Source organism: Corticium candelabrum, chromosome 14 (genome assembly GCF_963422355.1).
Source record: "Corticium candelabrum chromosome 14, ooCorCand1.1, whole genome shotgun sequence".
Taxonomy (NCBI): Eukaryota; Metazoa; Porifera; class Homoscleromorpha; order Homosclerophorida; family Plakinidae; genus Corticium; species Corticium candelabrum.
In genome coordinates this window covers 7,148,820-7,163,589 of record NC_085098.1, presented here as the reverse complement: position 1 = coordinate 7,163,589, position 14,770 = coordinate 7,148,820, and the positions used below count along the sequence as shown (strand labels likewise).

Genomic DNA, 14,770 nt, shown 5'->3' with positions numbered 1-14,770 from the left:
TTTGATCTTGGCTGGGGTTGTACATTCACTTCCATCGATTGAAAAGGACCATGTCCTGTTGTGCAACAAATTACTTATTAACCTGCATGAAATGTTTTTTCTAAATTGGGTTTTACCCTGATTGAGTATAATAGTTGTACAGGTTTCCATCATATGATATCTTGAGCCAGGTGTCATCATACATTTTTTGAAATTTGCAATAACCAAAGTGTCCAAACTGTCCTCCAAAGCTCCTCGAATTCCATGTGCATTGCTTCCAGTTGGGTTGGTAGATATGTGATTTATGGCTAGTGAGAGGCAGAGAAGGCCGAGTCACCACTATTACAACAACATCATTGTACTCATAGTTTTCTAAGGCAGTAACATGTAAGGAAAGTTTCTAGTGTACTGACCTGGTGCTATCTCTTCTACAATGATACGGCTGTTAAAGTAACCTGTGTATGCATTATATAGAGTACTTGAACCCCATCCAGTGCAGTAACCAACATTGAACTGTATTCTGTGTTCTCCCAGCAATAAAACCCTTCCTCCCACATAACTGCAATAGCCACTGATTGTGCTAGTGCGATAAGTAGTGAGGCCGGTGCTTTGGTAAATGTTTCCATCAACTGGAATGCTGCACTCCAATCCATCTACTGTGAAATACCAGCGCACACAACAACTTGAGCAACCTTGAAGAGTAATGCTACCACTCCAAGTAAGACGAAGTGATGTCTTATCAGAAAGCTTTTGAATTACACATTCCTTGCAACACACAGCATTTTACTGTCATGTATTAGCATAGCTAATTTATGATCTTCATATATAGCATTATACATGACTATACCTTTACTACTCCATAATCTTTGCTATCATAAAAGGCGCCGAAGGAGCATTGAATCCAATTGATAATTGAAGTACCAAACCGTTCTATCACATTTCCAGATTTTCCTGTATAATAGATTTTAGTAAACACCAAATAAGTAGTTGTTGAGTAAGTGGGTCAAGGTAGTAAGCGAAGCGAAGTACAAAGTGACACTATAGGGCTTGTGTTGTAGAAGTTTGTGCTGCCCATCATCAATATTAGGGTGTGTCTAATACACGTACTGTACTATGCAAAGCACCACAGTCATCCCTATCTTGTCTCCTTACTGTTTATACCATCCCTATGCCCCATTTTAGATTTTGAGAATTTTTGTTTACTAGTCTTTTAGAGGCTAAGGAGTTTGTAAATCTTTAGAGCTATATGGAACCCTAACTATTACTTTCTGAGCTCCAAAACCGGATGTTTGTACATCACTAAAGGGTTTCAGAAACTCTTGAGCACCGTACACTGGCATATTCAGTTGAAGACATTCAGAATTGTGACCATCAATCTGACTTGCACATGATAGTGTCTACTCTCATATTGTTTAGAGGTCCAGTATTTATTAAAGTAAACAAAATGTTTAAGCTTATATTGCATGTCTCCTGAATACACACTGGATTCATCTGTAAATCAGGTATGCTAATCTAATTAAGAACAAGTGACCCACTGAACATACAAAGTCATTTCAAAGTTGGTATGTGTTACTGTTGCTCAAACAAGAACATTATTTGTGCTAATCTAACAACGGAATACATCATTTACCTGGTGGGCCTGGTGAGCCTGACAAGCCTTTCTGACCTTCACCTCCACTATCACCCTTCACAAAATATACCAGTGAAACCATAGTCAATTGCAAACTGTATCCAATTGTTCACATTGCATATTGTGTGCAGGTGTACATTAATTGATGTATAAAGATTAACAGTTAGATTACCTTGTCTCCTTTCACACCACTTTTGCCACTACGATTCCCACAGTCTCCTACAGATGACACATGATATTTATCAATCATTTAGCAGATTTGAACTCACAACAGCTAAGTAGTTCCAAAATCATTCAACAACTACAATTCATATTCATAATTGAATTACTCACCTTTCTCTCCTTTGCTTCCCCTTAAGCCAGGCAAACCATTTCGGCCATTAAACCCAGTAACTCCTGGACTGCCACGAACACCTGAAAGGCATCAGCTACTTGAGGCTGCATACTACACAGTTTGGTCGACGTCTGGATAGAGCCACCTCAAGTATATATCTTACCACCACGGCCTGGGTGACCTGGCCACACATGTATAGTTAGATATTCTATGCCCATAATGAACAAACAGACTGAAACTCACCTGGCAAACACAGCTGCCACCCTGTTGTCAGATTGAGAGAATGTAGCTGTTGAAAAAAAGAGATGATGATGAAAACAATATACAACCTAATATAATGTAAAAATACCAAAACTGAAGGTTCATAAAAGACTGATTGTTGTGTGCTCTAGACATATATCCCTTTACTAAATGATATGCTCATGCTAATGGCCAACTTACCAAACTGAAATAGAGAAAAAGATGTGGCGTAATGCTCAGAACAAGTACAGACAACCTCATTGTTTTCTCTCACTTCTTGCACTCAAATCCTGAATGAGAACACATGCATGCAACTGCAAAAAACAGGAACCTTGCATTAGCAAGGATATCGTCTAAAATCTGTACACAAGACCTTGTCTCTAGCAATTCTGCTAATCAATTGAGTAACAGCAGCATTTGCTAGTCGTATTGATCTTGTTTTCAACACTATAACTGGTAATTAGTGTATCACTTGTTTAGTACTACAGTCGCATATCAATAATTATCACACACCAACCATCTAACAACACAAACACACACACATCCTCCTTTCTTCTACACAATGACCGTGCAGTCGACGACTCTAAAACTCTTGTCCAGTTGTTTCATTTCTCTGTAGTTATGGCTCACAAATGTGCTGGGAAAGTCCAGCTGAAGAATATTGAATTAACACGCACGCGTGCATGCAACCACAAACGGAGACGCAACAATTAACTCTAGATATCCTACTGTAGTAATTGCTGAAAGGTACTACATAGAATATTGCATTCAAAGCACTTAATTAAAAGTGTTTTCATTTTTACCTTTAGAATAGGACTTATCCGTTTTGTTCTCGTTCATTGTGTCCGATAGACAAGAGCGACCAGTTAGCGACATGAGGCATACGGTGTACTGCGGCCGCCGTTGAGTTGTCAATGTCACTAAACTATTGTCTCCGCGTTTCTCGTCTGGTGGAGGCTCGCGAAGCGTGGCAAGTGCTAGTAGATTTTCCGGTAACGGGTGTGGTTAGCAGTTTGGGCAAGTGTTAACTAGTAGATTTTTCTGATAGCAGGCGCGTGCATGGTTAGCAGTTTGCGTGGGCGAAGTCACAGTTTGTGTTCAGCATCTGGTTTCTAAAGTTGACAGGAAACAAACTTTTTGGAGTCTGATATTGTTGTCTCTAAATTTGTCCAGTGTTTGCTTTTCATGCGACAACAACAATAGCAGTAGCAGTCTAGCTAGTGTGAAGAGATAACAAGCCTGCTATCTGGTTCTCTGAATCTCACACAATTTAATTGATCTCTATTCTTGCAAATTGACTAAACAAATTAGCAAAGTGATACGCAAGCACTTTGGCAGACGGTCTTGGAAGTGTGATCAATAGTACTGCCAACTGCTGCCTTTGCTCAGTCGAGCAGCAGATCTTCCAGAGGTAAGTAAGGTCCTTGTGCAGCTTCGGATCTAGTGAACAACAATAGTACACAAGTTGTTAGTTTTGATTGTGTTGCAACTAGCTCTCGACGAACATTCTGGTGCAAGCAGTGAGAAGAACGATGAAGCTGTCGGTAACTGCTTTGAGCTTTTTGCTCTATTTTCTTCTATGTCTTGGTTTGGTAAGCTTGAACATCTTTGCGGACCCATCATGTATGATCAAGTGATGCATATTTAGACCATTCAAGAAAAACCTACTGGCAAATCATCCTCAGTTTTGGTATGTGCACATGCTTGCATGCACACCAGTTGGTGCATTCTTTGCTACCACGAGTTTTCCTGACAGTTACAGTCTGCCAATCCTAGAGCTGGATTGCAGTGTTTGCAGGGTGAGTTTCTTGCTATTTATTTTCTATGCACATTGATCATCTAACCATCCATTTGTGAGCAGGTCTGCCAGGGCGTGATGGTTAGCTATGCTACAGCTGCAGTTGGCTGCATCTACCCCACATGTACCATACATATAGCTGCTCTGTTTAGGCGTTCGTGGGAGCCCAGGCGTGCCTGGATTTAATGGTCGAAATGGTTTACCTGGCGCATCAGGTGGCAAAGGAGAAAAGGGTAAGTGATTAGTTTATGAGAATGAATCGTATAGCTGACAGCCTGTGTGCACAGTCTTTAGCGTTATCTTTCTTCAATCTGCTAAATGATTAATTAATTAATTAATTAAATATTGTGTGTTATCTGCAGGAGACTGTGATGATAAAAGAGGTGCAGAAGGTGCAAAAGGAGACAAGGTAATCTGATTGTCAATCTTCACAAGTGAATACAATACAATTTTGTTCAATTGTTAATCAATTTGTACATTAATTAGTTGACAAGTTTTCATTGTATTTGGTTGTACGTTGCAAAGTGTACTGTTGCACATAATTTGTTTGTTTTTATCAAGGGTAATGTTGGGAGTCAAGGTCCAAAGGGCACAGAGGGCTTGCCAGGTTCACCAGGTAAATGAAATTTAACTTTTAACTGTACCTATAGGTCTTAATAATATGCACCAGGTTAGAAACCTTAATTAATTAATTTGCCAATGCATGTAGATACATGTGGATTAAAATATTTCAACTTTCTTTTCACTTAGCAGACGAGTTTCTGTAGCAAGGCTAACTCACAAAGCCTTGCATTTTACTGTGGCTCATTTGACTAATTAACACTACACTAAATTAGATAGTTGTGCATGTGCACACAGTAAACAGAGTTAGCACCAACATTTCAGATGCACGTTTGATTGTTTTCTGTCACAGGTGTTGAGACACTGTTTGCTTGTTTGTTTGTGTGTTGTGAATGGCACTGTCTTCTGCACTAGTGGATGCCTGTTTGTGCACGTGTTTGTGTTTGTTGAACTAAATTATGCGTATGTCTAGAGTTGAGTTTGTATGATTGCGCATATCTCTAAAACGGCAATTCGCAGCTCCACCAAATTTTGCGTGCGCACGCCAATCCAATCATTGCAGTTAGTGAAGATGTCCCTGTCTTCCTGAGTTCCGCGATTTCTTGCCGATTGAACTGTTCTCTCACGTTCGAATTGTCTAGCACGGCGTGATAGATCTCCACCGAATCTGAGATGCTCATTCCTGACCTCGGATTGTACACACTGAGCGTGTCGTTTATTACCAGCGACGTTGTTAATTAGAAGGATTTTCTGATATATCTGGGTCCTCTAGAAGTACGGCTAGCCTTAGCTTGTCTGTGTATACGAGCCGAGGAGCTACCGCGTTTGCTAAGCCTGTTCAGCAAACATCTTCGAAGTGACGAAATCTATTAACTTAATTAAATGGGAATGTGGAATAGCTGCAGATTAATGATTCCGTCACACATACGGGGGAGTGTCCGGGATTTTGTTTTGCGGATTCACTTGCTTGGACAAAGAACGGGTAAATTAGCTAGTCTGAAAGTACAATACAGAGGTGTGTAATGTGTATTAGTGGATAGTTGTGTCTACACGTTAGCTTCAGGTCCTATATCATACAGTTATCCTGTCTATAGTCCACAATTTTATGTTTAACTATACCAACAAGATATAGGCACAGGGTTGGTGTTTAGCTATGTTTTCTAATCTAAGTAGACAGAATATTTAGTCTAGCTGTAACATTCTGAGAAGAGTTCTGATTTAGCTGACAGCTTTGTGTGTGTATACCATATTGAAACAACACGACATTTCTTTACTGGTTTGTGATTTAATTTAATGGAAGATATTGAAACATGGAAAGTTCACAAGTGTAAATAGCATTTACATATGTATATATGTATTCGATCCATATTTATACTTGTGAACTTTATGGTCTTGAAAGATTATTAATTTGGTTATCTTTAACTTATGAAACTTATTTCTGATAGGCAAATCTGGAAGTGCTGAATCTCAGTTTGGTACTGCTGTTGTCAACTGGAACCAATGCTCTTTTACTTCCCCATCTAGCACGGAGTATGGAGTTTTGAAGGTATGATATATAGATTGTGGCTTGTTGTCTGTGTATGAATATTATCATCAGTATTGCTTAATACGTTCGCAATGAATTTCTGTGCCACAAGGAATGTGTAATCCAAAAGATTTCTGATGAAACTTCACTTCGTCTGACATGGAGTGGTACCTTTGGTCTTCGAAGTAACTCAGGTTGCATGCGCTGGTACTTTACAGTGGATGGATTGGAGTGTGGCATTCCAGTTGATGGGAATGTTTATCAGAGTCAGAGCCAGTCTATTTACCGTACCACTACAATCAGTGGTTACTGTACAAAAGTTGGAGGCTTGTCTCTATCACTGGGAGAACACATAGTACAGTTGAATGTGGGTTATTGCAGGGGTTGGAGCTCAAGCACGGTCTATAATGTATATACAGGTTATGCTTCTTCTTACAATCGTATCATCATAGAAGAGATAGCACCAGGTTAGTGTACTAAGGCTTGCATTAAGAACTGACTACTAGTGCAATGTTGTTATTGTGGTAGTTGTGACTCAGCCCTCTCTGCCTCCCGTTAGCCATACATCACATGTCTACCAACCCAACTGGAAGCAATGCATATGGAACTCAAAGAGCTTTTCGGGAGTGTTTGGATATTTTGGGCATTGCACATTCAAGAAGATGTATGATGACACTTGGCTCAAAATAACGTTTGATGGAAATCTGTATAACGATAGATCTACCTCAGGGTAATACTTTGTTGATGATTATATTGAGAAAATATGTTGTCTACAACAGGCTATTCTGTTGTACGTTAGAACATGGTTCTTTTCAATTGATGGAACTGAATGTTCATCCCCAGCTACGATAAATTCACAGTTTTATCAATCTAGCAGTTTTGACTATCGTTTTCCTGCTACTATCACTGGCTACTGTCAAACTTCAGGAGGAAGGCAAATCAAGAAAGGATTACACAACATCATTTTTAGTATTCATAAAGATGGAAGTGGTTATGCAACATATACATGCTGGAGTTCTGTTTGCAGAATTGTTGTCGAAGAAGTTCCTCCACCAGCCAACACTGTGTCAAGTGAGATGTCAATATGAGTGCAACATATATACATATACTATGTTTATTACTTTACCAAATAATTTACTAACAAGATTTAGCTGGAAAGTCAGGAGTATATTTTTAACTTAAAGAGAAGATTGTAATTGCATGTTCTATAGACTTACATCTAATGGTAGACAGTATTTTATTCATTTGTTTTACATCACGTGAAAGACAACTTTTACTCCAATTGAACAAATGTTTGGAGCAAGTGGTGACATTGGACATTGCTTCAGAGCACTACATGGAGTAGGGCACCACAAAACAGTGCATGGCTACAATCTTCACAATTTTGAACATCAGGTATTTTCGTAGAGGGCACAATCCATTTTGTAGTCAATGTACAAGATTTGAAATATCTTGTACTTGCTATATTTGTACTAGTACAATGCAGGGTTACTGTTGTTGCTGCAGTTTATCAATCACCAGGGCTATCACCAGAAAAAAGACTGTAAAACCTTTTCTGGTGATTGAACAATTATACTACTGTATGTCAGACAGATCCCTGCACAATTATTAATAGTATTACCCAGTCCTGTATGGTTTTACGTAGTTGATCCAGGCATTTGACTGACTAACTGTCTTACACAAGTGTAGTACAACACATTATAATAATTATACTATACAACGTTTATCTTAGCAAATTAACATGGAAATAAACATGCAAATAGCAACATACTTTTTAATAGTATGCAACATATACAACAAATAGCAACATATTTAAATAGCAATGTATCTATTTAATAATATTAATTTATTGACAGATGAGAAGACTGGACAAGCTGCAGCTGCTTATAGTCCTCGATGGCAGCAATATTCTTGGTCATCTTATAGTAACAGTGATAATGGTTTGATTAAAGAAGAGATATTCACAAAGAAAGAAAATGAAACTTCACTTCGTATAACTTGGAATGGAAACTTACGTATTCAATCATGTTCATCTTGCTGCAGACGTTGGTATTTTACTATTGATGGTGTAGAGTGCAATCCTCGACACATCAATGGGCTTTTGTATCAGGTCAGACTGCTGATAAAACTCGGCTGGTTGTTACAGTACACATGCAATTGTGTTAATTTTCTTTTAAGAGCAACAGCATGGAACTAAATAGAAGAATTACCATTGGGGGTATCTGTACATCTACTCTACGAAGTGGCAGTTATACCCTGCAATCTGGACCTCGACGAGTTCAGTTTAGAGTGGGTCAGTGTCCTAGTGTTGATTCTACCAGCCGTGATGCTCGAACTGGATATCGTGGTATTTCACGTATCATTGTTGAAGAATTACCTTTATGTAAGATGCTTTGCAATAGCTGCATGTTCTTTACATGTAGAATTATCGTGATGTCTTTACAGCTAAGGCAGTACTTCCAGTTAACAGCACTGGCTTTATTCCAAACTACAAACAATGTGCCTATAATTATCTCAATGATAACAAAGATCATGGTGTAATCATTGAATGCTCATTCGTGAAGAGAGAGACTAGAAACTACCTTCGTCTGACATTTGAAGGATCAATGCGTCTGTATAGTTGCAGTGGCTGTTGCATGCGTTGGTATTTCACTGTGGATGGTGCAGAATGCACTGTACCAGCAGCTATTGATTCAGTTGTGTACATTGGCAGTTCCTACTATCACCATCGACATGGAACAGTGAGTGGTTTGTGTGGTGGAATTGGAAGTGCACAGAAAACACTGAGCAAGGGATGGAGAGTTGTGCAGCTTCGAGTAGGCAACTGTGGCTCTACTACATATGATGCTTATACTGGCTACTACTCAGCAGCCAGAGTTATCATTGAGGAAGTGCCTCCGCCACAGAAGTAAAAAGCAAGACACCAAACTGTACTGTTGACATGTTGTACTGTTGACATGTTGTACTCTTACAAATTTTGGCGAATGGCTTCTATAATTTGTTTCCGTACTTTTCTTTGTGCTAGTGAATGTCATGAATCATCTGTCTGCTTCATTGCCTTTATGTGATTACAGTATGTGTCATGTCAAACATTTGACTGTATGGACACATACATCAACTCACTCTTTGTGTACTCGCGCTTTATATGGTACTGCACTTTCTCTGGTTTTCATATGACCTTCGAGCTCGATCCAACTTGTCTCAAACAGCTACAAAACCTTTAATAGTTGCACGTGCACAAAGTCTAATAACATTCCACTGCCACAGGCAATATCCAAATCCGCATACCAATCGTAACCCTGTAACAGTTTGACCAATCACAGCAGACAAAGGTTCACAATCCGGGAATGACAAAAGTATCACTTGATTGTAATCCCGGATGTTTAGTCCGACCGCGCCAAACGTAGCTACGCGGGTAAACATCACAGTCGTCTAGTTTGCACTCAGCAAGCACAGAACACAATGGCTACCGGACTGTACGTTAAGAAACGAGGTAAGACCGATACTAGTAGCAGCCACTGGCCCAGTCTTTCATTTCCACTCCAGTCACACCAAATTGTTAGATAACCGAGATAACTGATTTTCGTGCTCTCTATTTCTTATTTTCTAGATGGTCGGCATGAAAAGGTTATGTTTGACAAAATAACGTCGCGAGTTGAGAAGCTGTGCTATTCATTGAATCAGGAACACGTCGATCCGGTGAGTAATCGCACTGTAATAGCGTGCAGCGAAGTCCGTCGGTCGCACGAAGCTGCGAATTCGCTGTGTTCTCGCTTCATTGTTTCAAGCTTAGCGCGCCAAAAAGTTGTGCGCGGCACGAGACACTGGAGGTCACGTGATGTGTTAGGACCCGTATTAGGTGAATTTTAATTAATAGCACGCTAACAGACACACACACACAGTGACACACACACACACCAGTGACCAACACACACACACGCACACACACACAGTGACACACACACACACACACACAGTGACACACACACAGTCAAATCAGTGACTGTTGTGTTATACATACAGGCTGTGATTACCATGAAAGTAATCAGTGGCATCTACCCTGGTGTTACGACTGTCGAGTTGGACACCCTGGCGGCCGAGACTGCCGCCACCATGACGACCAAACATCCCGACTTTGCCGTGTTGGCCGCCCGTATCGCCGTCTCCAATCTCCACAAAGAGACAAAGAAACATTTTAGTGGTGAACAAATTGTTGTGTCACTCAGAGTGTTTGTCAATCTCTGTCTGTGCATTTCCATCGTTTCTGTATGCCAACTGTGTTGATGTGTGTCTAACAAAATGTTTAATCCGTGCAGCTGTTGTTGAGGATTTGTACAAGTATGTGAATCCGGTGAATCAACGGGCATGCCCGATGGTTTCCAAGGAAACCTACGACCTTGTCGTGGCGAACGCAGAGGTAACAAGAAGCGATGTAGTCTATGTATGTGTGATGCTGTGCCATCTCACTAACTGTATGGTATTGTATTCACAGCGACTCAATTCGACGATTATCTATGATAGAGATTACAGTTACAGCTACTTTGGGTTCAAGGTGAGACGTTGTGCCACACACAAACACACACACACACACACACACACACACAGTGGCTCCGTTCCCTGACCTGATTGCAGCGACCGTCAGCGTCGGTTTTGAGTCACTGAACAGCAACACTGAACTGTTCACCCAGTGCTGATGCTATGTGCAGTATCTGGTTTTGCAAGTTCAGATAATATTTCCTGTCGATTCAACAGGCAGTTTATCATGATCAACTTGGATGCTGTTTTGGACACACACGCACACACACACACACACACACACACACACACACACACACACACACACACACTAGTTGAGTAACACGACTCTCATTATTTGTGTTTCTAGACATTGGAAAGATCATACTTACTGAAGATTAATGGAAAAAGTTAGTTGTATTTTGAATTTATTTTAATACAATTATAACAGCTGCCCATGAAGTGACACAATCGTTGTAATGCATATTTTCTTGTAGTACAGTACCGGCAATAAGTAAGCTGACAGCGATACGATATGATACGATACGATACGATAGGATACCATACGATACAATAAAAGATACCATGTACCATAGGATAAGATAAAAGATGATACCATACAATTACGATAAGATACCATCCATACGATATACCATATGCAATATGATATACGATACAATTAAGATAAGATACCAGATGGTACGATATATGATACGCAATACAATATACGATACGCTATGATACGATACGCAATGATACGATACGCTACGATACGATACTCTACCATACCATACGCTACGACACAATACGATACGCTACGATACGATACGCTACGATACGCTACCATACATACACGATACATGATGGCATGTCCACTGATAACAGTGATGACTCGACACATACGCAATACGATACGATACGAATACGATAAAAATGTTAGGTTACTTATTGCCGGTACTGTAGTTTGAAATGTTAATTAATTATTTCTATTTCATTGATATTAATTTTAAATTATTTTTAGTTATAATTAATTATTTAAATTTTATTTGATATTAACTAGTTATTTTAATTTCGTTTTAAGATTGATTTTTATTTTATTTTCAATTTAAAGTTACATTTTAATTTAAAGTTAATTAATTAATTATTTTATTTTGTAAATTATTTATTTTTAATTTTTTTGTGTTTATAATTTTTATTTAAATTTCTTTAGTTGCTGAGCGTCCGCAGCACATGTTGATGAGGGTTGCAGTTGGTATTCATGGAAATGACATTGATGCGGCAATTACAGTGAGCAGCATCATGTCATGAGCTCTAACAGATTTGAGTGATGATGTTTGGTTTGTGTGCAGACGTACAACTTGATGTCTGAGCGTTGGTTCACTCATGCTTCGCCTACACTGTTCAATGCTGGTACACGACGGCCGCAGTTGTCGAGTTGTTTTCTTCTCACGATGACAGATGACAGCATTGAGGTCACAACACACACACACACACACACACACACACACACACACACACCTTGACACACACACACACACACACACACACACACACACACACACACACAATTAACTTTTAGTTGTAATTGCAGGGTATCTATGACACGCTGAAATTGTGTGCGAACATCTCAAAGACGGCAGGCGGGATTGGTCTCAATGTTCACTGCATTAGAGCTCATGGCAGTTTCATTGCTGGAACGAACGGCTTGTCAAATGGACTAGTTCCAATGCTTAGAGTTTACAACAACACAGCAAGATACGTTGACCAGGTACAAGAGTTCTTGTGTCTTTACTGTTTTGCTTTCTCATCTCTCTCTCTCTCTCTCTCTCTCTCTCTCTCTCTCCTCTCTGCTTTCTAACTGTCTTCAGGAAACCTTTTGCTTAACATTTCTTGCGTTTGTTTTGGTCTGCTGACAGGGAGGGAACAAGAGACCGGGAGCGTTTGCTATTTACTTGGAGCCTTGGCATGCCGATGTGTTTGAATTTCTTGAATTGAAAAAGAATACTGGGAAAGAGGAGCAACGCGCTCGTGATTTGTTCTACGCTTTGTGGATTCCTGATTTGTTCATGCAACGAGTTGAGAGCAACGGGGATTGGTCACTTATGTGTCCAGATGAATGTCCAGGATTGGCAGATGTGTGGGGAGATGAGTTTGAACAACTCTATACTCGGTGGGTTGGTGTACTGTAGCTCAAATGAGATTGTGATATTGTATTAGAGGGATGCATCTCACAATACACTAGACTATTGTATTGGAGGGATGCATCTCTCAATACACTAGTCTATTGTATTGGAGGGATGCATCTCACAATACACTAGACTATTGTATTGGAGGGATGCATCTCACAATACACTAGACTATTGTATTGGAGGGATGCATCTCACAATACACTAGACTATTGTATTGGAGGGATGCATCTCACAATACACTAGACTATTGTATTGGAGGGATGCATCTCACAATACACTAGACTATTGTATTGGAGGAATGCACAGGGTTTGAAAAATGTGTTTGAATCTGGTCGCCAGTTTGGCCACGTAGACGACCGGTTGATCGCCAAACTTTCACTAGTTTCTAGGTCAGATTCCAGAGGTGAACAAGTCATTAATATCACTGTTGAGACCCTTTTCCAGATTATCATGTTTGACATTAAATTAAGACCTAACTAAGAATTTGCTGTAACGTTGGACGAACATTGTAGATAGCAATTAAACACATCAATCTACAGTATTATGCTTGGGATTCTTTCTATGTAATAGTCTGAGTATTCATATTTTATCTTAACTTTCAACTAATTATATAGCTACAACCAAACAAAAATGTGGTTTGTCATCACATCGACATCCTGGCAATCCATCCAATAAGACATGAGCATTCTTTGGTTGAGTAGATAAGAGCATTTCTTCTCTTATGACTCAGTGCCACTATTGTTGTTGAGAACAGTACATCCGGCTATTGCATGTAACCCCATCCGTCCTATGGCTAGCTGTGCTAATCTCTGGAACACAAGTGATAAACTTTGTTATTGTAGCGCTTCAATAGTGCGTGGCATCATTCAACATCTAGATTTCTGAACCAGACATGCAGAAACTTTTGTCTGAACGGACTTTCCTAGTAGCACTAGGAGACATACGAGCTCCTGGATGTACCTGGTAGTTCTCCTGATAGAAAGACACTCAGGAAGCTGCTGCGCAATGGCGTCTCATCTATGCTAGAGCTGTTGACTTGGATTTGCTGGTGTAGCGTATGAAGAATAGGAGTGACCGCGATAGTTTGAAAAATTAAACGTGCCTGCAGGTCTTTAGTTGGGTTTGTAGCTGATGACAGAGACCAGTGAGATCGGTACAGGCAGTAGAGTTCATAAAAATGATGGTCAACCAGAGAATAGCAACAACTCGCAATAGATTGCTAGGTGATACGTTGTTACGCGATATGTACGAAGGTGCTAAGTAGACGGCCTACTTCGCAGTGTGCCACTAAATGGTAGGCTTAGAAAGTGGCAACATATTATAACGCAAACATCTGCGGTTTGCATCCAAGAGCCGCTGCCACAAAAGACTAAAAACTACCAAATATTTCTAGTCGCCAAATTGGCAACCACACCGCTCGTTTAGTCGCCAACCACGTAGAAGTGGTTGCCATATGGCGACTTGGCGACCGGATTTTTCGAACCCTGGATGCATCTCACAATACATTAGACTATTGTATTGGAGGAATAAACAGAAGGGTTGCATCTCTTAGTGTATAATATAATATAATTGCGACCAAATGTTATTTTGCTTTTTTAGGTATGAAAAGGAAGGTCGTGCTCGTCGTGTTGTCAAAGCTCAAAAGCTGTGGTTTGCAATTTTAGAATCGCAGGTGGAAACGGGCACTCCATACATGCTTTACAAAGACAGCTGCAACCGAAAAAGCAATCAGCAAGTAACCTACCTTACCAGCGGTGTGAGAAGACGTGTGTATGTGTGATGCTTGTTTTGTAAAGAATTTGGGGACAATCAAATGCAGTAACTTGTGTACAGAGGTGGTCGAGTACAGCAGTCCAGATGAGGTTAGAGGGATGGCTTGAATGTGGGCTATCTGAGACAGATGGACAGGCAAACAGATGGACAGATGGACAAACAGATAGACAGACAGACAAATAAATGGACAGATGACAAATAGATAGACAGATGGACAGACAAATAA

At 39.9% G+C, this 14,770-nt stretch overlaps 1 protein-coding gene across 1 annotated transcript in view; it reads left to right on the top strand.

The window, feature by feature from the left end:
* The first annotated feature begins 9,463 nt into the window (after window positions 1–9,463).
* The window catches only part of LOC134189608 (ribonucleoside-diphosphate reductase large subunit-like), an 8,449-nt gene continuing 3,142 nt past the window's right edge, over window positions 9,464–14,770 (top strand). The window contains exons 1-12 of the mRNA XM_062657933.1: window positions 9,464–9,560; window positions 9,678–9,766; window positions 10,091–10,268; window positions 10,384–10,484; window positions 10,560–10,619; window positions 10,953–10,992; window positions 11,793–11,869; window positions 11,932–12,054; window positions 12,174–12,350; window positions 12,499–12,752; window positions 14,371–14,506; window positions 14,568–14,633. Coding sequence (XP_062513917.1) covers window positions 9,530–9,560; window positions 9,678–9,766; window positions 10,091–10,268; window positions 10,384–10,484; window positions 10,560–10,619; window positions 10,953–10,992; window positions 11,793–11,869; window positions 11,932–12,054; window positions 12,174–12,350; window positions 12,499–12,752; window positions 14,371–14,506; window positions 14,568–14,633 — 1,332 coding nt within the window. The 5' untranslated portion in view covers window positions 9,464–9,529. The remainder of the gene's footprint in view (window positions 9,561–9,677; window positions 9,767–10,090; window positions 10,269–10,383; window positions 10,485–10,559; window positions 10,620–10,952; window positions 10,993–11,792; window positions 11,870–11,931; window positions 12,055–12,173; window positions 12,351–12,498; window positions 12,753–14,370; window positions 14,507–14,567; window positions 14,634–14,770) is intronic.